At 39.2% G+C, this 26,281-nt stretch overlaps 1 protein-coding gene across 1 annotated transcript in view; it reads left to right on the forward strand.

Annotated features, from left to right (window-relative positions):
• Window positions 1-26,281, forward strand: part of PCDH15 (protocadherin-related 15) — a 369,468-nt gene that overhangs the window by 105,588 nt on the left and 237,599 nt on the right. Inside the window, exons 5-7 of the mRNA XM_010566632.1 lie at window positions 9,759-9,878; window positions 16,151-16,261; window positions 19,399-19,569. Of these exons, the coding sequence (XP_010564934.1) occupies window positions 9,759-9,878; window positions 16,151-16,261; window positions 19,399-19,569 (402 nt within the window). The remainder of the gene's footprint in view (window positions 1-9,758; window positions 9,879-16,150; window positions 16,262-19,398; window positions 19,570-26,281) is intronic.

Raw genomic sequence — 26,281 nt, forward strand, 5'->3', positions numbered from 1 at the left:
AATCATGTATTTGTATCATTATTGGACAAAATGCAACGTTACTCTTTCCACCAGTTGCAGTCCTGATTTAATTAGCTTCTTCGTTTCATTTTATCACTGTTACGCTTATAGCTTCTGACATGGCACCACTGTGCCCTTCAGCAGTACCCGGTGGGTTAATGCTCTCATTAATTAACCAAAAAAAAAAAAAAAAAGCTCACAAAACACCTCAGACTTTTTCAAAGGTTTTAGTGAGTGAATACATTTTTTTAATGATAGTTTATTCTGCTAGTAATTGGCACTGCCTCTGGTGAATTTAACTCTAGGAGTGCACTGGAATGAGGGTTTTGTGGTTATTTTTTGATTGCTTCTGGTCTTCTGCTTTTAGTTTGATTGTGAAATAAAAAGTGCAGAAATTTCTCTTACATAAGTAACATAAAGCAAATCAAAGGACAAGTAGATTTTATTATTTACAGCTACCATATGTGTGAGCATCAGAAATATCTCCTATTTTTTCTAGCCAGGAAATTTAATCTGCGTCAATTTGAGGACTGACTTGTTCAGGTGCTTTACAGGGTTGTACTTGGCAGTTTCTCCTGTCAGCTGCGATGCCTCTCTCTGGCTGTCCTAAAGAAGAACATGTGCACTGTGGCTTTACAACCATACTACTGTCAGTGGTGCTTGTACAAAACATTAGGTGGACTTTCCACATGTACTGTTTAATCCATCTGCACATACACAGTAAATGTTGGATTTATAGCTCTTGTGCTAACCAGCTTGACAGCGTGTGTGCTTTGTAGGTGTAGTATCTCCCCAAAGTATCATGCCTCCTGTATACGCCTACTGTAAGGAAATCCTGGGCAAATGTCTCTCAGCCTTGCCATTACCCCAAAATGTTTTTTAGAGAGAAAAGTCTAGGGCTAAGATTTTTCCAAAGTAGTCAAAACTATTATATTACTATTGGCACCTGTAATATGAGACAAATAACTGTAGCTAGATCTTGCTTTATTTGGTAGTTTTTTGGTTTCAGAAATGTCAAGGAGCAGAATTATATTTTGGAGAAATAGAATGGGGTTTATGTCAAACACTCTTTATATTTGAGCTGTCTACAACATACTAAAATTAATTTGTAAAAGAAGCTGAGGGTAATTGTAATACCAACATAAATCCTAGTTTCACATGTGTCTTTTCCATTTGCACATAAAAAGACATGGTTTAAAATTAAGCCCATGTTTTTGCAGAAGGCTTAGAATGAGATGGATTTGGTAGGGTAGTTTCTGTTTTGGTTTATACCAAAAGGTAGCTCAATTTTTATACTTGATTGGTTAGAAAAGGAGGATGCCTGTACTGAGTTAGACTAAAAGCTCCCCTAATCCACTGTATTTTCTCTGTCAGTGGCCTTTGCAGATGCTCGAGGAAGAGCCTAAGGATTGGGAAACATGAAGTTGTGCTTTCCTAATGAGCTCACCCAAGTTTCAATCACTTGTAGCTGTAAAATACGTTAGATCAAAGGCAGTGTAGTAACAGTTCTTGACCAGTTTTTTTCTTTTGCAGTTGCTTGTGAACATGTATATATTAAAATTCTTATTATAAGAAATACTGAATAATCTGTATCAAACTTTTCCATGTTCTCACAGGCATCTGTCACAGCATCAGAAGTTGCATGGGTGTAAGTTCAGAAATACCATGGAAGCATTTACTTGATTTTCAAAGCCATCCTTCAGTTTCAGGAGTAGAGAATTTTATCATTAACACCTATTTGCTGATGCCTCAGTATTTCTGAGTGGTAATACTCCCTTTGGTGGTCTCCCTTCTCCTACCTCTAAGTTATTCCTCAAGTGCATGAGCATGAAGAAAGCAAATTCTATGCCTTAAGGCAAACTTCCCAAATCCTTCAAAATACGTGTACTTACTAATCTGGTAGCTTTGTGGTCTCTCTCATGAAAAAGCCATGGTCCCGTCTTTCCTTCCTTACTTAAGGTGTTGTATAGCCTTTTTTCATCGTGTCATGTTTAATCTCAGGCATTGAGATGAGAAATACCATAATTTCTCAGTCTACTGCTTCAAATATCTGGATCCGAAAAATCCCGAGAAATCTCTATACATAGATAGTCTCTGTAGAAATTTGGATCTATTCTGCATATTGTCGAATGTTCCTTAGGGATTTAAGGTTTTCTTCTGTCATTCATACTTGTATATATAGAAGACACCTGGATAAGGTGATCCAAAAGTAAAACGTGCAGAGAAAATTAAAGTTCCCCTCCAGCGTATGTGTGGTTTGAAAATGTGTCTTTTGCATCTAAGTATCAAAATTATCATTACACGTTTATTGAGGAAATACTTTTTTCAGAAGGGTCTTAATTATTGTATTAGAAGTATGCGCTTCTCATGTAGCTGCAGTATGATTGTTCTCATACTTGTTAGCGTTGATGGAGCCAGTAATGTTTGTTTGACTTGGTGGCTCAGCTTTGAGTGGCAATGCTGGTATTCGTATTAAGTTACAGTTAAAATTGGTTTTAAAGTTTAACATCTTAGTTTAAAAATATAAAACAGAATGTCTGTTTCCCTAAAATATCTATGTGCTTTTTAAGCAAAATGTTATTATCTGAGCATTTATAAGTGAATTAGCTAATTAGAGTTAGTTAATAGGAAAATACCCCCCCTTCTTTGGGGGGGGGGGGCAAAGGAACCACCCTAAATGTGTGTGTACATATATATGTATGCACATATACATAGTGGAATGTGTCCCTGCCCATGGCAGAGGGGTTGGAACTAGAGTATCTTTAAGGTCCCTTCCAACCCAAACCATTGTATGATTCTATGTATAAATAATCTCCATTTGCTCTGGTCCTCAATAGGCTAGCAGGGGGCTAATGCAGGCACAAAATAGCCATCTCCTTAAAATTAGCTGGCATTTTGTGTATAAGCTGTAGTCAAGAAAATAGGGTTGTAATTAAACTATTGACTTTCTATAATTGTCTGGGTTATGAAACAGATTTGGGACATAATTCAGTCAACTCCTAAGTAGTGCTGTTCTGACATCTGAAGTAACTAAGCTGATCATCACTCTTGGACTGCTGCTGCTACGTGTAGCACGCCACAGAGTCTGTGCAAGCACTAGGGCAGGAATGGGCTTTTTTTCCTTCATGTCATGACTGGCCCAGTGCCACTGCCCTGTAAAGACTGTGGGGTTTGGGTATTTTTTTTCTCTATTTTAGTCATCTTTTTTTCTTTCTTTCTTTTTAAATTTTTTTTTATTTCTTCTTTTCTCTTGCTGCTTGGGCATCCATGCTTGTGAGGCTGGGACCACTGTCTTAGTCCATAGCAGGCTCCGGCATTGCTGAGAACTTAGAGAACAAGCGCAGAAGCCCTTTACGGGGGTGCTACCATTTAGGAGCAATTTTCCCTTTTCCCTTTTCAATGCTTTTTCAAGACAAAGAATGTGAGTGTCTCAGCCTAAAGCAAATCCAACTGCTATCCACAGCATTATGAAATCTCCTCGTAAAAGTAAAAATGAGTTAAGGTTGATGTTAACACTTCTATGATAATTATAAATACTCTGCAGGGTTATTTCCTTTGTTTTGTGTGTTACATGTTTTTATTTATATGAAAATGTCACGTCATCATTTATGTAGGAAAAAATCCTGACAAAATGAAATTAGCCTGGGGCTAAATTTGACCATGCATATTAGTGACTGAAAGATATGAATTATTGCAGTATATTAAAACAAAGCTCTATAGTTAGGTTGAAATTCAGAAGGATTAGGCAACTCAGTGCTCCACAGGCAAATCTGTAGTATTGCCGCAAGGGTTTTAAATACATGTACCTAATACAGGGACCAGAAACTAAAATCTTGTACTGCTGAGGCACAATTGTGGTTGTCTATGTTTTGTGTTAAACACAACTTAACTTGACAAATTTTATCTCAGCTGAATACAACTCTAATTCTGCACTGCCTGGGTTTTATAAGGGTGACTTTTTTTTGTATTAGTTTTTCATGTGAGCCTTACTGGAGTCTTACAGAGGTGTTGGTAAGCTCAGGAGCATTTAATAAGAGGTTTTGTTTCGAAATGATAGTGGAGTTACTAGAATACTGTTTGAAGTCAGTATTACTTCTTTAAACATACATGACCTTACAGCTGCTTGTAAACCAAAATTTTAGCGTTGGTTTGGTTTTGGGGTTTTCCCCCCCACCCCCCCCTTAAGTTGGCAGAGATGGGAATCCTTTTCAAAATGAGTGTGTTTCTTGAACTTCACTCATGTTAAAACTTTGGCTTTGGGCTGCTGAGAATTATAACTTGTGCTGAATTTTCATTTCTTCTGGTGTAATTATTCATATCTTTTTCCTTGTGGTATTGAAATAATTAATCTCTGCAGGTAGACATCATCAAAAGAATATTAGCTCAGAATGATTAACTGTAAATCTTACTTTGCTGTTCGGGGCCACTGTGAAAAATTATTCATTTTTAACTTTGTAAATAGGCAATAATAGGAAAATTTATTTTCAAAATGTTTTATGGAAGTGTTGAACGTTCCTGTCTGCATCTAGACTTCTAATAGCCGTAAATCATGTTGAAGGCAACTGCAGCTGTTGACTGTGGAAGAATAAGATTTATTGTGTGCATTTCCTCTCTATTTGTTTAATTGTATTCTTTTTAAATCTTACTTGTTTCTTGTCACTGTGGTCCCTTTTCACCACATTGAATTCCCACAGAGATTATTATCCTCACACCGTCACTAACACACGTATAATTTTTTTTTTTTACAATTCCTAACATTTTAGCTTGCATAATGAAAGACACTCAGTGTGGTCAAACAGTTTACTACATAACGTCGGTCCCTTTCCTTTTGAGATACCAAAGTTTAATATGGAGAAACAAAATTCCTCTCCAAGGAATTCTCTGAAGTAGGCGTGTCTAATGGAAAGGAGACAAGTGGGGTGTAGAGATAGTTCAAGCAACAGTTTTCAGAGCCACTTTTGGGTCCTTCTGAAAGGTAGCAAAGCAAAGGAGCTGGGAACCACTCTGTAGACATATTTCCAGCTCCCCCATCTCCCAGACTTGGTGGTGGAAGATTTTTCAGAGAATGAACTGAGTTGGAAACCGTGGGAAAACGGGTGCTGTGCAGAATCTCTCTGCTACAGGTTGACATAGCAATGGTGTGGGGTGGTTTGAGCTCTAGGTAAGTCTTTACTGTTTAGAGAGCGTGTGCATATACTAAAGAATGAATCTGATCACTGGTTTGAGAAATTCTGACTAGAATATAGTATATAACACAAATCCATCTCAATCTTCTGCTCTTCGCCAATATCAAAAATCTCATTAGCCAGTTTGTTCTGCTTGCACACGCATGTATTGAAATGGCATGTCCATTTTATGTCTGTGTGAGATCAAACCCAGTCTTTCAGGCTGCTCTTTTAGCTTTTTCATATGCGTTTTAGATACCTCCATAATATTTGCTAGAAAAACATGCCTTTCGTTGCCACATTACCTATCTTTCTTCCTAGGAATGCAGTTCCTCACAAGCTGTTCATATAATAAGTAATCCTTATTTAAACAAGAACAGTGGGATTATTCATGTTGATAAAGAACAGTGTTATATATATATATACACACTATATATATATATATAGTGTCACATTTTATAAGGTGAACTGAATTCGTCCTTATTGTTCCAGCAATAAAGTGAATGGTGACAGCAGTCTGTCAGAAAGCCCTCACAAATTGTGGGTAAAAGTGATATTGCCTAGCTAACAGTAAATCATCGCAATGTTGAAATCTCAGTGTAAAAATATTGTGTAGCTTTAAATGCTGAGTTGCCTCTCTCAGATGATTAGAAGTGGAGTTTGAGATGTTTAGTTAAGAGCTCATCTGAATTTTTCCAATGGCTACAGTAATCTCTAATGTGAGATCTTGGGCAGGCTGGAAAGTTGAGTAAAATGAGTTAATTTTTTCCTAACTCTCAGAAAGAGGGAGTGGCAGGGGATTTTTTTCAGTGCCCTTTCTAATATCATTTGTATTGCATAAAAGAAAACATAGATAAAATAGAAACCTGCGTATTAGGTTCATGAAGGTCTGCATATCTGCAGTCAGTTATTTTGGATGTAATACACTAAATCCAAGACTTGAGCTTTTAACTTTTACTGTAAGCGCATGCAATTGTAATTTTGGTGTTTACTGCTATTTCGTTTTTACAACTGCCTCCTTTGTTATCACTTAATGATGTGCTTTACAGTGCTGGAGCCTTTTTATGTTAGTCATCATTTATCTGCACCCTGTCAGGGTCCTGATACAGCTGCTCTCAATGAAACAGAGCAAATAACTATTGCCGAGCAGAGCTGCTGGCTCAATTCAGTGGGAACCAAGCATTCATGTGCTTCTGAAAACCAACACAGCTCTGGGCATCCTTCAGCTATGAGGACTTGTGCAGGTCCAGCCCTTCCTTATCCCCTTGGCAGCTGCGGCGGTACCCAGTTAGGGTGGTCTCATCATCTGGGACGTTGTGCTCTGCCCTCTGCCTTTGCAGGACATGGCTTTACAGCGTCCGCGGAGCTAGCAGGAGCATTGCAAACACCTTCGCGAGTGTCTGTCAGCTCTTGGGCTGTTCTGATGTGACGGGAGTTGTTTTTTTTAAGAGGTCTGTTGTTTGATTTCCAGTGGTAACTTCTCCCTCTCCTGAGAGCATGCTGGTGTTAGAGCTGCCTGCAGGTGTTGAGCAGGGAGCGCTCCTTTGCAGTGAGTGCTGTGAAAACATGTAGGCAGCCTAATGGAGCAGCGTACTTAATGAGCGTGGTGTTTGACAGCAGTGTGTTCCCTGCCCCGCTTTCCAGCCTGCTACACATGTGATGTCTTCAGAGCTGCTCCTCTCTGCTTCATCTGGGAGCACGGAGGCTTTTTTCTGTTCTGACAGCAGAAGCATGGGAGATTTCCATCATGTGCCAACCCCTGTTAAGCCAGTGCAGTGCCCGCCTCTTTCCGCTAATGAGACTGTATCATTTAACCAATGATTAATTGGTTAAACTGGTTTATTTAGTGTTGTACTGGGTGTCTGTGCCCAGGTGGGGGCTGAAGGGTCTCTGTGAGGAGAGGCCTGAGCCAGGCATGGCTGGTTCCAAGGGCCCCAGCACTGGGCCCAGCCCAGCCCCTCAGCCAGGCCCGTGGTGCCTCAGGGAAATGGATTTAACAAAGGGGAAAATGCCATGCGGCAGTGAGGAAAAAGTTGTGAGGAGGAGAGGAGTTTGGGAGCGAAGGAGCGAAGCCGAGCCTTGGGAGAAGGGGTGGGATAGGGAAGGATGCTGTTTTGTCTTCGTTTGTCACCATCCAAACGTATTTTTAATCGGCAGTATATTAAATTATTTTTCCCCAAGTCGAGTCTGTTCTGCCTGTGAGGGTAGTGGGTAAGTGATCTCTCTGTCTTGACCCTCAAGTGTGTTCATCTGACTTTCCTCCTTTGTGCTGTTGCGGGGGGTGAGAGGGCACCTGGGTGAGTGTCTGGTGGCTGGCCAAGGGCAGCCCACCACTAGTGGGGGAAAAAAACCTACAGACCTTCCTGTAAATTTTCCAAATCAGTTTTCAGGTTGCTTTGGTCTTCTTTCCCCTTACAGAAACGTGAGACAGCCCCTTCTCCCCTACACATGCAGTTTGTCATTAGCCAGTAAGTTATCCTCCTTGGTTTATGACAGTTGCCTCTAGTTTTATCCTGTCAGACAAGGCTCATGTTTGCAAGATGATTGCTCCCCTGAATTCTTGAAAGGCTGCTGCTGTACCAAAGGTACAAGGGAGAGACTTTCTGGGAGGCGATTACCTTGCAATTAGTAGGCACGAGAGAACAGTCAACTTCCTACACCCGCATGTGACAGTTCTACTATCTGTACCAATAATAAGCAAGTTAAATTTGTAGCAAAACGTAAACATACATAATTATTGTGGCATAAGTGTAGGTAATGTAAATAAGTATGGTAAATTAAGCCCCACCTGTTTTATCATAAAAAGGGCTTTGAATTGGTGTTTTTTATTTCAAAGATTCAGTATGGTCAGGCCTGAAAATACTTCTCAGAGAACTTTGTCAGCTATTAAACTCTTAAAGTAATTAGCAGCTTTATAAATAAAACAAGACCAGGAACTATGACTAGAGGAGGAAATGGGCTGTTAATTATTTGCTTTATGGTGTTGTCATGGTTTAATCCCAGCCAGCAACTAAGCCCCACGCAGCCGCTCACTTCCCCCACCCAGTGGGATGGGGGAGAGAATTGGGGGGGGAAGTAAAACTCATGGGTTGAGATAAGAACAGTTTAATAGAACAGAAAGGAAGAAATTAATACTGATAGTAATAATAATATGATAATAATAATAAAAGGATTGGAATATACAAAACAAGTGATGCACAATGCAATTGCTCGCCACTCGCCGACCGATGCCCAGTTAGTTCCTGAGCAGCTCTCCCCCCCCAGGTCAACTCCCCCCAGTTTATATACTGGGCATGACGTCACATGGTATGGAATATCCCTCTGGCCGCTTTGGGTCAGTCCTGCCCTGGCTGTGTCCCCTCCCAACTTCTTGTGCCCCTCCAGCCTTCTTGCTGTCTGGGCACAAGAAGCCGAAAAAATCCTTGACTTGGTCTAAACACTACTTAGCAACAACTGAAAACATCAGTGTTATTATCATTTTTCTCATACTGAACCCAAAACATAGCACTATACCAGCTACTAGAAAGAAAATTAAATCTATCCCAGCCAAAACCAGGACGGGTGTGAACTACAAAATGTGGAAGTGAAATAGCATCCCCGTTTGCAGCAAATGTTTGAATGACTTTGTCCTTTACCACCTTCTCTTTTTACAGCATTTCAAACCTTTTTAGACCCTATAGGTTTAAAGATGTGCAACAACTTAATGTAAAATTTGGAGGAAAGAAGAAGGGTCAGCAGGTTTCTGTTAATTCAAGGGCCAAAAATTTGGGTGTGATGAGAGCAGCAAGAGGAAGCGTGGGTAGGAGCAGTGTCTATGTTGAATCCAGAACTGTTTGTTCATTTGTTTTTTCTCTCTTGGGTTGATTACTCACAAAGTTTTCTGAATACTAAAATTGAGAAATGATGACTCCCAAGAAGTCCGTTGCACTTCTGTCCCTGATCTCAATGGGTCTTGATTTCACGCTATTTATCTATGGTAGGATAATTATAAATTGATTCATTTTCAAAATATAATTTTATGGGTATTCAATCACTGCCAACAAAATATTGGAGAAACAGCATCATTCTTGTGTTTGTTTAAAGCCATAAAGCTCTCTGGGTGTCTGTGTTTGCATGTAATAATATTTATCTGGCGCTATTCACGTTGTCATGAAGACACAGCTAAATAAGTTCTATTTACTTTTGCAGCTCATCTTTATTTTCCTTCCTGAGTCTGAAAAAATAGCTTTTATTTTTTTTAATCTATTTATATTTATTTCATGAATTCTTTTGGTTTTAAGACTTTTTTTTCATGTTCATCTCTTTTAAAACAATTGGGATTCTGTCCTGATGCAGACAATCTGTGGAATAAAAATGGAAATTGGTTTCACTCTTTATGTGACGCTTGGCATCAGTTAAAGTAGTGTCTGAGTACATTGTGTCTAAATAGTTGCTCATAAATGAGGTTCCGGGCCAAACAAAGGGGATGAGAGAATGTCAACCTTGCATTATAGATGAAAGCTATGGTAGGGTAGGGGGTTGCAAACAGTTCTTTAATTGTTTCTTGTATACCTCAAGGTTTTAATGGATATCTGTTTCTCTCTGTTCTTGCAGTTAACTCCAGTTGGAACAACCATCTTTACAGGATTTTCTGGAAACAGTGGTGCTACTGACATTGATGATGGTCCAAACGGCCAGATAGAATATGTCATCCAGTACAATCCTAATGACAAGGTAAACACATTTAGCTTTTTTTTTTTGTTCGGGTGTGTGTGTGTATATATATATACACACACGCACACCTTGAAGCAGCAAATGAACAAGAGATTGCCGTTGGACTTCATAAAGAAATGCTTTCCTTCGTGATATACAATATCTTCTCTGCCCATGAGTCTTGCTTGCCCTGTAAACACAGCTGAATTTACCTTCCCTTTCATTGTCATGCTGTTAGCAGCTAGATTACTTCAGTATCAATCATTAATAATCCCCTGTCTTCTCCAGTGTTGTTAACACACTTCATCTTTTTTTTTGGCATGCCTTTTCAGTCCGTGATAGGTAGTTGTATTTACTCCTACACATTTATGTCTAATAGATTCACAGCTAAGAAATGTTCATAGGCGTGGCTAAGTTACTCTAAAAAAGAGACATTCTGATTTTTCTCATGGAGTCGTTTATATTTAAAAATCACTGTTTTAAAAAAACAGGGTTATATATATTATTAAAATAAAACACTAGTGATCCCTACCTATTATCTTTGCAAACACATACTTTCAGAGACAAAAAGCTTAAAGTATTAAAAAAATTCTCTTTAAGGTCAGATGTGTGAATTTCTCTGTTATAACAAGGTTTTGCACATGGGTGATTTGTGTGAAGTGTCCATATGCATTTCTGTAGCAAATTCGAAGTAATTTTAGCAATCCTTTTTTGCAAACCGGGCTATCTTTTGCCATGGGCTAAGAACACAGTTACTATGGATCAGCTGGTGAGCTGGTGTGATAATTTGTTAAGCAGGCCACCCTGATTTTGTATTCATCCCAAAGATGATACAGATATTAGCGGGGGGGTGAGGGGGATGGTGGTGGTGGTGGTGCACACGCAAAATATACTTTATAAACTTAGTAGTAACCTCTCGTTGAAATTCCCTGCTTTTACTTGAGGGGAATTTGAGCAGAAATGGTTTTGTGGGAAAACAGCAATCTGATTTTCTGTTTAATTAGAAGAGTAGGCACATGAGTTCTGATTCAATTTGCACCATTGAAGCTGTACACCTCATAAAGGCTTCAGTCCTATTTTCATTGAAGTCAACAAGAGTTTAAATATCTGTGACTAATTACAGTTAGTGCTTATACTTCTTAGGAGGTAGAATTTTGTAAACAGTGACATTATCAAGGAGTAATTCAATGTGAACTAATGATATAAGACCCTACTTTTTTACTTTTCACTGGGGTAATTGTTGATTTTTGCATAGCTACATGCCGAGGCATAATTTTTACTTACTATATCCACATATTCTGAGGACAGAGATGGTTTCTTGAAAAACTTTGCAGCACCTTACACCACAGTCTTTCCTGTGGAACATTGTTTTGCAAAGAGGCAACGTCTTTTTGACAAAAATGGAATTGTGATGTTAGGTTTTTGGGAGATAGGGAATTTTCTGACTTTATATGTTGCGTATATTTGGACTGATTCCATTTTTTAAATGTTTGCAGTTGTTTCTTAGAGAGTAAATTGATTGCATAGACTTGAGCAGTCTCTTGAGTTATGAAGCTTACTTCAGTGAGACTATTTCAATGGGTAAAATTACTAGTGCACAATGTGTGAGTTCATCATGTTATGTTCTCAGCTGTTCTTTGTACTGGTGGTATGTATGACTGAAGAGTTTCTTTCCTAAACTTTGTCAAGGCAAGGGTTTTCTATGGAAACAGTGAGTATAAAATGTTATGCTAACATCATCTTTTAACTGTTTACATGACATAAGTGTTAGAAATAAATGTTATTCCAATACCACAAATATTTGAAAAGTAAACAAAAGGCAGGAAGGAGTGAAAGGAAGGGACAAGAAGTTTCAAATTTGGGGGAAAAAAAACCCAAAAAACCAACCCACCCCAAAACATCCAAGCTTTGAATTTTTCTCTCCATTCTTTTTTCTTACCCTTAACTTAGTGCTTAACAAAAAGAGCTCAAATAATTCCTTCTGTTTCAATAAAGACTATGAAAAATGTTGGCACTGAGAAAATACCTCTTCCAGAAAATACTTCTTCTAGATAACTTTAGAAAATTGAAAGTATTTTTAAAAAATTAAACATTTTAGCATACATTGAATATGTTGGCATACTGAAAACAAATTAAAAAATCCAAACCCCTTAAATTTTTTTTTCCGCTAAAACATATTGCACCATGGCAAAATATAGGAGTTGCTTTGTATTTAATTTAGTATTAAGTCATAGCATCATATTGCTCAAAGGCATCCTGAGAAATCATTCTAAAAGCATCTCACAACCACATTAGCCTCAAGTTCAGCAGAGAGGTTTGTCTAACTACTAATGGAAGGACATTATAGCATGCCTAAGTGGTTTGATGTGGTGTTTTGCCACAGGAAGAGTTAAAAAACATTTCCCAAAACTTTTCTTTTCCTCTCTTACTCAGTGAAACTTGCTTGTTCTTGTTCTCCCAGTGACTGTGAAGAACAGTGAGGGATTTCCCTGGCTGGAGCAACTACTTTGGAGTAGCTAGTTGCTTTATTGCATCTTTGCTTTACTATTTTTGTATTCCAGATTAAATAAATCTGATTCTTTCATCTGTAGATAGCCTTTATGTGCATAACATGGCTTTACCTACTGATGTGTTTTGTGCGTGTGCTTGACAGAGATGACTTCTCATCATTGTAAGCTGCTTCATCTCAGCTGTCAACTTGCCAGGAAGTTACTGCATAATATCTGCCACAAGTGGATTTTCTTCCTTAACCTGGGAAACAATCATACCAGGCTCAAAAATGATGTGTACAGCTTAGTGAGAAATCCCTACTTTTCTACTTTTGGGATCTCCCTATATTGTGTGATGAAGATGCCCGCAGTGTTGTTTGACACCAATGACACAGTCTTCTGCCTTAGAAATTGTGGTGGGTTGACCCTGGCTGGATGTCAGGTGCCCACCAAGCTGCTCTATCACTCCCCCCTCAGCTGGACAGGGGAGAGAAAATATAACGAAAGGCTCGTGGGTTGAGATAAGGGAGAGATCACTCGCCAGTTACCGTCACAGGCAAAACAGACTCGACTTGGGGAAAATTAATTTAATTTATTACCAATCAAAACAGAATAGGGTAATGAGAAATAAATTGAATCTTAAAACACCTTCCCCTTATTCCTGGGTACAACTTCACTCCTGAATTCTCTACTTCTCCCCCCTCCGCCCCCAGCGGCACAGAGGGATGGGGAATGGGGGTTGCGGTCAGTTCATCACATGTTGTTTCTGCTACTCCTTCCTCCTCAGGGGGAAGATTCCTCACACTCTTCCCCTGCTTCAGCGTGGGGTCCCTCCCATGGGAGACAGTCCTCCATGAACTTCTCCAGCGTGGGTCCTTCCCACGGGCTGCAGTTCTTCACAAACTGCTCCAGCATGGGTCCCTTCCATGGGCTGCAGTCCTTCAGGCACAGACTGCTCCAGCGTGGGTCCCCCACGGGGTCACAAGTCCTGCCAGGAGCCTGCTCCAGCGCGGGCCTCCCATGGGGTCACAGCCTCCTTCGGGCATCCCCCTGCTCCGGCGTGGGGTCCTCCCCGGGCTGCAGGTGGAGATCTGCTCCCCCGTGGACCTCCACGGGCTGCAGGGGGACAGCCTGCCTCACCAGGGTCTTCACAACAGGCTGCAGGGGAATCTCTGTTTCAGCGCCTGGAGCACCTCTTCTCCCTCCTTCTTCACTGACTTTGGGGTCTGCAGAGCTTTTTCGCTCACATATTTTCACTCCTCTCTCCGGATGCGTTTTCTTTTGCGCAGCAACTTTTTCCTCCTCCTTAAATATGTTATCCCAGAGGTGCTACTGCTGTTGCTGATGGGCTCAGCCTTGGCCAGCAGCAGGTCTGTCTTGGAGCTGGCTGGCATTGGCTCTATCGGACATAGGGGAAGCTTCCAGCAGCTTCTCACAGAAGCTCCCAAAACCTTGTCATGCAAACCCAATACAGAAATTTATATAGATCATAAGTTTAATTGGAGACTAATTTAGGCATTTGAAAAAAAAACCCACCAAACAACTGTAAAAACAGGAGGTGTTATTCTAGAAATTCAATTTAACTTAATTATTTTGTTGTTTAATTGGAAAGATACATAGAAGCCAAGTAGAAAAATGAATGCAAAACATACTTGACACAGGGCTGGGCTCTAGCTATCATGTAAAGGAATGCCATAAAACTTTTCTTAGCTGTTAACAGCTAAGGATCAAGTCAATTAATATGCCAAAAAGATTCTGTCTCCTAAAGCAGAGTGAATTGTTAGGTCTCTGAGGGCTCTATACCTGAAGGTTATTATGACAAATGCATCCTCAAAACAAGTTCTGGACTCCCTCCTTACTAGCTAATTTTACTGAGATTCATTGTGATGTGTTTGGTGAGGATTCAAAATTAAACATTTTGAGTTTATCTGGAGTTAGGGAATATGCATAATGCTTTTGCTAAACTGATTTTTCACATACTAGCTCTCTGGGGACTAAATTGAATTGTTATCCTGGTGACTTTCCCCATTTTAAATTTGTGGGCCCGTATTCAAACTATGGGCCAACAAATGCTCTAAGTTATGAAGACTACTGTACAAAAGCATTTTGTTGTCTCTGTTTTGAAGTGAGAGGGGAACCAGTTTTGTTCTCTTGGAGTAAGCAGTTGACAAAGCAATGTCTTGATATTCCGGACTTCTAGCGTGCAGTGGCTCATTTCAGCATAGGATGGAAATGCAACTGAGATGTGATGGTGGTGTGTACATCTTTTAATTGCCTTGGAGCTTCATTGCAGCTGATTCTCAGCTGCAGAGTCTTTTCCAGCTGGTTCTGGCCTTTTAAACCAGAGACAAATGGGCTAAAGCAGTCAGGAGAATTTTCTTTATGAATTAGGAGTGGCACATATAAGTATGTTTGCGTGTGCATGCATGCACACATGGCATCATCTTGTACAGCTGTCAAAGTTATTACGCATTATTTGCTTGGTTCACAACCTGCTTGCTTGTTTGTGCAAATATCATTAAAAGATGGGGGGGGGGCAAAAGCAGTGAACTGTACTTGGTTCTTCCTTATTCCAACACTAATCTGTTCTAGTTTCCTGTTTTGACGCAGTATAAATATTGTAATTGATTTTTTTTCCCAGTGGGAACTATTTTTTTATCCAGAAAGATGAGTGCCAAACTCAGACATAAGCAAACAGTTATTTAGCAGAGTCTGTGATGTACTTTCCAATCCTGTTTTCCTGCACACCAGAAATATCTGCAACATGGTGGATTTAACAATCATTAGCATTTATTTGCTGAAAAACAAACTGCAATTTTAGCAGATGTTTCAAGTTTTAGAGGTAAAAGGCTTTATGTTATCTAAGGAAAGAATAGTACTCTCTACTGCTGCAGTGTTTTCTGTGGAGGGATTTTAGAATATTGTATTGCTCTTACCCATTCAGTGTACATAAATGTTAACTATATTCTGTGTTGGTAGATTGAAGCAGGGAAAGATTTTTTGAAGTGATTAATTTGATAGTAGAACTGGCTCTCACATCAGTGTCTGTGCTTGTAATCCTCCCAAATGGATCGTTAGTCAAAGTGAATCCTTTGAAGGTGTGTGCATCCCAGCAGTACCCTCCTGCCATTCAGTGCCATAGCTTTGTAATCTGAATCTGTTTAAGCAAATATGCAGGACAAATTGAATTTCACCTGATTTACCCATCCTGACTCTACCTTGAAATCTGAATTTATTAGCGTATGAACATGTGCATAACTGCCACTGTGAACTGGCACCGAAGTGTGTAGCGTTGATGTTCTCCACGTGTTTACTACTTCATTGCCCTCATGAAAGCTAAAATAAAGAGAAGATAAATACAGTGATGTGGATTTCTTAATCTCTAATACTTGATACTTTCTGCAATAGTGAGAAAAAACAGATGAAGGCAAGCCGAACTGTAGAAACTGAAGACCTGAACTCTTAGCTGACAAGTAGGGAAAGCTTTTCTGAACACACCAGGGCAAATTCAGCATGGCAAATCTGCAAGAAGCAGGATAGTTAGGCTTCAGTTTGCGGTTGGGAATAATAACATATATGCAAAGAATCGGAGAGGATTCTGTTACATATAGATTATATTTATTGTGGGGTTCTTATGGAGAAAATTGGGTGGGGAGAAAGGACAGAAAACTTTAAAATCTCTAACCTGGAAAGCATGTGTAATTTTGATGTGCCATCCAATCAATCATCTCGTCGTCACCTATATGAAACATGTTTTAACTTTGAAGCATGTTCAATTTTATCGTACTGTTTTAATTTTTGCAGACTTCCAACAGGACCTTTGATATTCCTCTCACTTTGTCTGGAGCAGTAGTTCTACGGGAAAGACTAAATTATGAAGAAAAGACTCGTTATTTTGTCATTGTTCAAGCAAATGTAAGTATAGATCTCTTAATGGTCATTTATGCCACTGATTTAGGTGGGGCTTTAGTTTGCAGATTTAGATTTTTCCAAGGAAAGGAAAAGTCTTGCTGAAATACCAGGTCTGATAATACTGTTCTCCTGAAGATCTTGATTTATCTAGGTCATTGAAAGCTTAGACATATTATTACTGGTTAAAAAAGCTTGCCCAGTGTGTGTAACAAGATAAGCTTTTTGGCACAAGGAACAAGTTGCAAATTTGAAGTACAGCCCATGCAGAAAAGTGCATTCTAGTGTCACTAAGTGTTCACTTTCTAACAAATCTAGCGATGCTAATTTGATCTCAGATGAGTTTAATGGATACAATTTAGTTGTATCCTTCAGGTTTGAAATGCGTTTTTCTATAAAGAGGTGATTTTTCTTTCAAGTCATATTGCAAGCATATATAGAGGTTTTTACAGAGTGGCTGGCAGTGGATAAGGCATACCGAGAAGAAAAGTGATGATTAAACTATATCTGTCATCAGAGAAGTTTTTTGGTGCCCTTGAGGACTGTGAGAGCTTTTTTCCCTTTTTGTCCTTCTGATAATAGCTGAAATGAAAACTTTTCCTCTGTTGTTTACCTCTGTTGTGATACTACTTCATTTGTGGGAAAATGAGAATGCTCTGAAGCAACTTCAGATAGCTTTCTCCTGAATTCACACATTTATATTACCATCATCTTTCTGATACAGAATTGTAGATGCATTTTGCAATCCACTTTACTACATATTTTGTGGCATTGCAGTGTTCCCCCAGCAGAAGATAGGCTCTGGGGGTGTGTCTCAGTGCTTTTTGCACTTAGATATATCTAAACATGCTTCCTGGCTGTTAGAACAAGTTGTTTTATCTGGGTAACGTAACTTGCTGATCTCTTGAACAGGAATATGGGAAGGTTGAGAACTGATTTGCCTTGTGGTTTTATCAATAATTTATTCTGCAGATCACCACTGATTCACAGCTCTTTCCCTTTGATGTCAGAGCTGTGAGTTTCATGAGACATTGTGCTCGTAGAAAAATAACTGGGATAGTTGAGCAGGTCATGTTTTTCAAGAGAAAAGCATGGTGTGCAGCAGTGCAAACACCTCACCTGAGGAGGGAAGCCTGTCATGTTGCAGGAGCAACTGGTGAAGGCACAGCTTGGGATGCACGGTGGCAGTACTACAAAGCAATCTCATATTAATTTGTTCATTCCTTTCAATATACGTCCTTACACAGTAAATTGTCACCTTTGTGGTACTGGGTTTGGGAGTAGAGCTTGTGCTGATAGCTTCTGTGTCATGTTTATAGACAATCAAGCAGCTTGCGTGATTGAAATGTCTTGTGAGGCCACGTGTTTTCTCATACCCAAATGGGAACTGAGTTCACTAAAATTTTGAGTGCTCACAGATGAGAAAGTAGCTAGATCTCAAAGAAAGGCTCTAATTAAGCTCTATAGCTCAGCTTTTTAGAAGTTTGCTTTACGCATCTTTTTCTTTTTTTTTTCTTTTACAAAATATTGCAGGCTGCACTTAATTCTCACTATTGTACATACTATGCAATCGTACTTCTATTCCATTGGTTACATTTGCAGTGATCGTTTATTTTTCTTGCATCCTGAAGATTATACATGAAATTAATTACTTTGTATCTGCTTTGATCCAGTATTACTCAAAGGCACATACTGGAGGAATGTAAGAAAGTTTCACTGATAATGAAAGCTGCTCCTTGTAGCTGGTATTGTTTTTCATCATTGACAGTGAAGAAAGCTTAATTCAGAAATTCCCATATTCAGTAACTGTACATGTTAAGCGGTTTGAAAAACTGAGTAGACTGAAAAATAGGAAAAAAAATGCATCTAATCTGATTTAGAGCAATGACCTGTTCTTCTTACACAGATGATGATATTAAACAGCATCAATACTAAGAGAAAAAGCTTTTTTTCTTTTCTGTCAATGTTATCCTAGGATAGGAGGGCAAGACTTAACCGAGTGCCCATATTCCCTCTGCAAGATTTTATTTTTGTAAAGAAAAGCTATCATAACAGTTCTTCCATGAAAGTGGAAATATTTCTGACCATTTTTTAAAAAATATTGGATAGTCATGCTGTTTCTTCACTGCGATAACAAAAGAAGAAAGAAAAGGTGAACTGTTGCTAGCGTGTACATCGTTCAGTGTATAAAAGTAATCCAGGTGGTTCTGACAATTCAGGAAAGTGTAGCTTTTATTCTGTACCATCTTGAAAGAAAAAAGTAGACAATAAAGAAGTTGCAGTACTCAATGGCATCTTGTGTACCCAAAAATTTAAAAAAAAAAAAAAAAAAAAGGGCCAAACCATGATACATTGACAAGAACCTGCCATGCAGCACAGAGACTTTTTTGGGATGCAGCATTTTAGCTGCTTTATTGTGGACGGAAGAGTCCTTCAACCTTTTAAAACATGAGCAGTATAACTTATTTGAGACATACCAGCTTTCCATGTGGAGTACAGTTTGGAGATCTTATATCAATCGCTGTCCCCTGGCTGGGTTTCTTTTGGGGGGGGTGGGGAGGTGGTGAGGGAGGAGGAAGTGCTAAATCTTTCTTAAATTGTGGCATGCAGAGGTGGATTGAGCATTACAGTCCAGGGCCTTTCCACTGCCAATTAGAAAAGAAGTAGTTACTGCTTATGCTTTCCATTTCTGTAAGTTCTGTAAAGTCCTTTTACTTTACTCATGGAAAGGATTTGGTGGAGCTACACAAAGCAGCATAAGAGTGTATTTCAGATTATAGGTAAGGCACAAGGGACTTTTTATCTTAAACAAATATGCTGCATTTTTATAGATTTAACACGACGTGTATCTTCATTTAACACACTTTCTGAGAACTAATTTCTCAAAACTGTATTATTTTTGAGTGATAGATGTCTCTCAGTATTTTTTAATTCAAGAGGTAAACTTTTACCTCTTAAGTGTATTTTTGAGCCTTTATGAAATTAAAGGCTGTAGCTCTGAGGCTGAAGTTTCTGTAATTAGCTATTTCCTGGAACCCGGATAATTATAGTGCTTATATGTTTTGCCCTTAGCTTTAACTTTAAAAATTTTGTAGATTCTGCATTCAGAAAGTCTCACCAAATGTAACTCATTTGCTCCACAGGACCGAGCCCAAAATCTTAATGAGCGAAGGACAAGTACAACCACCCTGACAGTAGATGTGCTTGATGGGGATGATTTGGGACCAATGTTTCTTCCTTGTGTCTTGGTGAATAATACTCGCGACTGTAGACCTCTCACCTACCAAGCGAGCTTGCCAGAACTGACTGATCCTGTAAGTCCTCTTGATTTTTTGCGACTTTCATACGTTCGTTTTGCAAGCAACTGTCATCCTTATCTGTGGATGCAATTGAGAACTGTAACTAGACAGGTCATGTATGCTTTATGCCATGTTTTAAGTGCTAAACAAAAGAAAACCAAGGGTAAGATATATGTAGGAATAGATGGTGAAATTCTAGCTTTAATACAGTGACAAACTGCTCATTGACTACATCGGCTGCGTCTCACTGAAATTTGGTAAGTAATGGAATTGCTTTTCCTGATCTGTGCATGTTTTGCTCTTGAAATATCCTGAAGAAGCACTTTTGAGAAGGGACTTGACGTGTTACTCCATTCAGGATTGTTACAGACCTTAGGAGAAAGATTTTTGGAAGAGGAAGCATTAGTCACTAGTCCCTGAAAAGATTGTGTGTTGCTATTATCTGGTTTCAATCAAGAAGCACTAAAGAGTAACGTGTTTTTTCTCATATAAATGCTTGTACTAAGTATATCGGTTAATACATCAGTTAGGATAGGGATAAAGGTCAGCGTAAGGCTCATTTCACACTGGAATGTGCACAATGAATCACAAAAAGGGGGAGCTGAGAGCTTTATCATTTCTTCATGAAAGATGGTGCCAACTCCCCTTCATTACAGGAGAAATACTGCTGGGTATAATGGACATGTGCATCTCTGTGGTCGGTGAAACAGAAAAATGAATTTCTTAATTGATATTGATATATGACCTTTGACTTGTGTATTTAAGAATATAAAAAGGAAGAACCAATTGAATCACTGGTATTACCCCACCCCATTGACACTGACATTAAGATGACATTAAGATAATGTTGAGTATTGACATTAGGATCATGACTTCCCTTGTTCATTGCAGGACATGCTCTCTGTCCTGCTTCCTCCGACCAGGAGATGGGGGAGGTTGAGGCTGTAAGTGTGGAGGTTCTTGCTATTCTCTGCCTTGTTTGCCTTGCCGTCCTGTGCCTTGTACGTCTTTTGCCAACCCACGTTACAGTTTCCTGCTTTATCTGGCCTCACGGTCCTGCTGCAAATATGCTTGAGCAGGTTACCAAGTGCTGCCGCAACCCTGCTTGGTTGATTCAGATAAATACTCTTAGCAAGTTTCAAAGTTTCTCACAGTTGTTTGGTCCATTTTAGGACCAGCTGAAATCGTGTCTAATATACAGCAGTTGATCAATTGCTTCTGCACAGGTTAACAGTACAGGCTGTGGTTTAATAATCGTTGCAACCTCAAGAAAGTAAGGCAGGGCTTACTGTAATTAAGATGTGTGATTAGTGTGCCTTCTGAATAAGGGAGGGCTAGAACAAGTTTCAGGGAGGTGGTATAATCCTGTCTGGACCCCTTGGCAAACTTCTGGGAGAAGACTGGGTCTTTCGAGGGCACGTGCACCTCCAAAGGAGGTGATTTCTCTCTGCTGGAGAATCTCTTTCTGACAACTGCAGCCTGATTTGTAAGGCATAGCAAGACTGGAGCCTTGATATTCAGCTTGTAACAGCAGCAAATCGATTGTGAAAGGAAAGGGGAGAGACGTTCCATATTTAACCTTGTTATATTGATTTACACATCTCTCTCTCTTTTTCCTTTTTTTTTTCCCTTTCTTTCTTTCCCTACTTCTACACCTTGATGTTTGATAACCCTTTGTAACTGTGTTGTCTGTTTTGGATGTGGTGAATAAATGCTTTTACTTTAAATTTTGCATTAATTTGGTTCAGTATCATTTTAAGGCAACCACAAGTTACTCTGTAGCTGAGTATGCGGCTTCATCAGGGTTACTAGAGCATCCTAACTATGCAGGATGAGAGGGTATGACCCCATTTTATCTGCACAGATATGATAGAGTTCCCCATACAGAGGCAGCTGAGGCAGAAATTACTAATAACCGGTATTTGGGCATTACCTTGTTTTTTATCTGGTTATCTTAAGGTATAATGCAAATCATACAATTTTCCTGATACAGCTTTCACAGATGAAAGGAATCCAGCTGTGTCTCCATTCCTGCCCTCGGTCAGGTGCATACGCTGCGCTGGAAGACAAAGCAGTGTCTGCCAAGGAGGGTGTCTAGTCTAGGAAAAATCTGACTAGTGATTTGGGTGCTGAGTAGCAAAATGTATTCATTTAACGTCATAAGCTATAATCTGTTCAGGTGTCAGCTTTTTTTGTTTGCTTTTTGGCTTTTTTTCATCAAACTGCACCTTCAGAAATCCGATCTATGAAATGAGAAACCAGTTCTGTTGATAAACTACCAGCTATTTGCTGTTTATCTACTTGTAGTACCGTAGCAGTTTTGATAAACCTAAGTGGAAGAAGGATGTTTGAACTCAAGAGTTTTACCTTGGTACCTCAAATATTTACTTGACTCCTAAATAATAATTCCTGTAGAAGATATGGATGGTACTTAAAAAGATTCAGCTGGTAAACATATGTATTACATCTGTCCTGCAAACAGCAGTGTGATAAAGTGCAGAGAAGCCTGAGCTGTCTGGACTAGCTGAGGGCTGGCGGTAGACTCATGCGATGCTCTGATCTGGCAAAGCAGCCTGGGCAGAGGACCTCGTTCAGAGGTAGATTGGAGATTTCTGCGTGATGTGAAACTCTTGCGTTGCACCACATAGACGAGACCCATCTGAGTCTGTAGTGTTGTAAGACTAACTACAATGTTAGGTTATATAGAAGCTGATAGTAACCAATACACTCCTCAGAACAATTTATCTGCAGTTACTTGCACCAGTTGTTTTTTTCTAAAACATCAAAATTTACTACACTGTAGGTGTTGAACCTCCCGTGTGTGTAGCAAATAGAACAGAATGCTGTTTGCTGGGGGTTTTTTAATGGCAACAACTCCATAGGCTGAAGGACTATTTTTAGTCCAACATAATTTTTTTTTTTATTTGCTTTTTAATTTTTCAGTGAACATGAGAAGGAACATTAATGAATCTAGAACAAAGTTGAAGTATGAATTATTCAGAAGCAGTAGCTTGAAAAAGAAGTCCTGCTTTCCAGGGCAAGATGTCTACTCAGCTGACCCCTAAAGTAAAGCATTTAATGTAAATGGAAAGAATAATATCGCATAATTACTTATCTTTAGGTGGCATCTATCCATGAATTTACTGAGGTAAAAATCGTGTTTCCTTTCCAAGCTTCTTTCCCTTAGATGCTCTAAAGCAGTTGGATATATTGGCAATAAAGAATCCATACAGCGTGTGCTTTGTTTATGGTCTTTGGCAGGCAGAGATGGAAGAGGCCAGCAAAATTAATGGGTCTCTTTGTTACCAGAGAAGCAATTTATTTTCCCGAAGAACAATATCAAGGTTTATGCTATGCCTTCTGAGAGTTGGTCTGACTCATGGCAATATTAATAATATTACTAAATCTGCTCTAGGTTGGGCAGAGTGCTGTATAATTACAGTTTATACACTTGTAAAAACCTGTTTTGCATTTCTGCCATTTGCAGAGCCAGTGTAAATTCCCCTAAAGCTGCCGATCTTCCAAGCAGAGGTAAAGATTTCCTGATGGTCCTTTCTGGGTATGCATATAGAATGAAATGTTGTGATAGTACCTTCTCGGTCAGCCGGGTGCTGCCTGTAACCGGCTGAACTTTACCACAAGATACGACATTCTTCATTGGTGTTTGCCTGGTTTTGTCAGTGTCACTTTTTTGCAGTGCCGCCAACGAGCTACTGTAATTAATTGCCATAATGGCCACCTTAGGTCTAGGATCACAGCTAAGGTCATACAAACATCAGTGTCTCTGATATCAAATGCTTGTGAGGTGCTCTTGCAACTTTGTAGAGGAGGCAGAAACTCATAGTTCAGAGTAAACAAACTTTGGATGTTTTTATAGCACATTAGTTCTTCTGAATCTTCCGGTAGGTGAGTTGTGAGAGCTAAACTGCCTTGCCACTGTTGAAGCCCAGACAAAGCTAAGTTAACAGCCTGTAATCCACACCTTAGATTATGTATTGCTTCCCTGGGCAGTAATTTGCTTGTGAAGTGCTACCTGTTGAGTTTGATTCAGTGCCCATGACAGTGATGGAGTAAGCTGCTTTACAAGTTCCCACACCAGGAGGGAAAATAAATAAATCTATTGAGTTTTGAGTCTTCTAATAATCATTGCAAAAATTATCTTGCAAAAAAGACACCCAAAGCCCACTATAAGACAGCATTCAAAGTCATTGTTTGAAGTTCTGTCTCATAATACACGTGCAAATCCTTTGACTTTATTTCCTTTAGGGGAATGCAAAGTACAGCTTCAGTGATGTCTTACAATGAACTAGCATAGACCTTCCAAATTCAAGTTCCATAAGCCAGGTATATTGCCTTATAATAAAAGGAAAAGTAGTGTCTTTGCTAGATGAAAAGATGCATGTATGAACCTCCCGTGTCTGCTAATTAGTCCACATACTTCCGTGTGTGTTTCCTAATTGTCGCCATCCTACTTTCTCTCTGGCAATGAATTTACTATTGTTAGCTAAATTTCAGTTTCCAAGAAAACCTGTGTTGTTTGTTGGTCGGGGTTTTTTTTGTTGTTGTCGTTTGCGTAGTTTTATATTTGCCTTAGCGTTTCTATGTCCGATCAAATCTGCCAAGTAATTTTTTCCCCCCTATTGTTTCAGGAAGACTTCAATAAATTAGCATTTATTATTGGGATGTGCAAGTCATCAAATGGAGTTAAAAAAATATAACCTCATGAATGTCTTATAACATTGGAAAGATAATTTTTCCTCCCTCTTTCCCCTTCAGTCTGTTCCTGTTATGCTCACTTTGTGAAGGTTTTGTCCATTTCTATACTCAATTTTTTTCATCATCATGCAAAGAAGAAAAGCCAATTAGCTGTAAAATATAGATTAGGTTTTTTAATCAGTTGCTGGACTAGTTTTGCAATAAACTGATTTGTTATCAGGTTCCATAGGGTAGTTATCAGTCCACACGAACACTAATATACTCCATGACACCTATGAGGCTTTCTTTGTACTAATTCAAGATTCAACACTTTAAATACCTAGCTGCATTATGAGACTTTGCTTATTAATGCACCACTGATGAATCTTTCTACATGGAAAGTATTTATTTTTGTATTAATTATCCTCAGTATCCTTAGAAGTTCTGTCAGCAGGGACCTTACAAAGTCTGTGGGCTCAGCTGCCCTGTTGAGCAGAGACTCAAGGAGATGGGTCTGAGCAGAGGACTGCTAGATGAAAGGCGAAAAAAAATAATTCTCCAAAGAACAGTGTGGGTGAGGAGGGTACAAAAAGACATTGAAGAGCAGGAAGTACCCTTAGAAGCCCTCAAGCTTTTATGAGCAAGAAGGACCTCATTAGATTAGTTTGGATTCAGGGGTAAGAAAACTGAACTTGTAAGAGGTGGTATTGTAATCCTGCTGGGTAAAAGCCTTGCTTGATCAGTCAGGGACCGAGTCGTCCCTGAAGAGCACTGTGCGTGTCCTGTAACACAGTTTTGAAACTGTGGAAACTGCAGACTTTTGATGGTAAGGTGAAATGAACAGTTTTGCACAATATTTTTTTTTATTGGAAAGTTTAGGTCATTATATATTCTATATTTAAGACTGAGCAGAGTTTTTTCTGATCACTTAAAAAAAATTTTTTTTTTTACAAGGCAAAAGGTTTTGAATGTTTCATGCAAGGGACAAAAAAGTTCATTGACTTGCATATATGCAAAGCCTAATAAACCATCATAATATTTATTTTGCGGCTATACACAATCCTCAATGTATCTTGACAGAAAGTACATCTTATTTGGAATCCAGAATCGCTTGAAGAGTTCCCAGTTAGCAGTGAAAAATGTGGTTTGCATCAGACTGATAGTTATGTCAAAAATGACAGGTGCTTTTTAAAACTCACATTTTATCTTTTAATTTCTCGCTGAAACTCTAAGGGCAATCACAGTAGTTTTTTTTCTCGAAACCATTTCCCATTCCCCTGCAGCATTCTAGCCCAGCATCATAGGGTAACGTACTGTAGCGGCTGAAGTAAAATAACTTTCATACCACTTTACCTGGGGTATTGCTGTTTAGGAGTTATTTGCATTTATTGTTTTTGGAATTGGGGACTTACCGTTTCTGGTACGTTCTGGGCACCATCACCTATTGCAGTAGGGAGACTGTGGAGGAAATGGGTTCTTCTCTGGGTGTGAGAAATGGAAATGCTGTAGGAGGGAACTGAGGGTACAGCAGTACAGGAAAGGCTAGTTTTATTGTGGTGGAGAAGAAAAAAGGAGTTTGGTGGAGGACTGAAGTAATTTGATCAGTGTGTGGGGCTGGTGTTGGGAACACAGGACACTTGGTAAGTAACAAGGCTTAAACAGCTCTATACAAATCAGTTCTATGCTTATTATTGATAACTGATTAACATTGCAGAGGATGTGATGGTTTTTCGGTGCCTCTGGGCCTGAGGATGACAACCACTTAGCAATTCTTTCTAATGTAATCTCATTGCAGTTCCTTGCTATCTGACTGTACAAATCCCAATTCCTTCCAAACAGAAAACCTCCTGGAAATTTTCTCATAGAGATATGTCAATATCAAACTTGCTGCAAAATGAGTAATGGCTGAAATTTCTAGAAACACCATTTCCCTGTCTTAGTTAAAACGGCAGGTATTAGTCAAAGAATAAAATTCATCAAAATGTTCTGGGGTTTTTTAGTGGATTCTCCCCCCCCCCCCCCCCCGTCCGCC

The sequence above is a fragment of the Haliaeetus leucocephalus genome, unplaced genomic scaffold, assembly GCF_000737465.1.
Source record: "Haliaeetus leucocephalus isolate CR32 unplaced genomic scaffold, Haliaeetus_leucocephalus-4.0 Scaffold216, whole genome shotgun sequence".
Classification (NCBI taxonomy): domain Eukaryota; kingdom Metazoa; phylum Chordata; class Aves; order Accipitriformes; family Accipitridae; genus Haliaeetus; species Haliaeetus leucocephalus.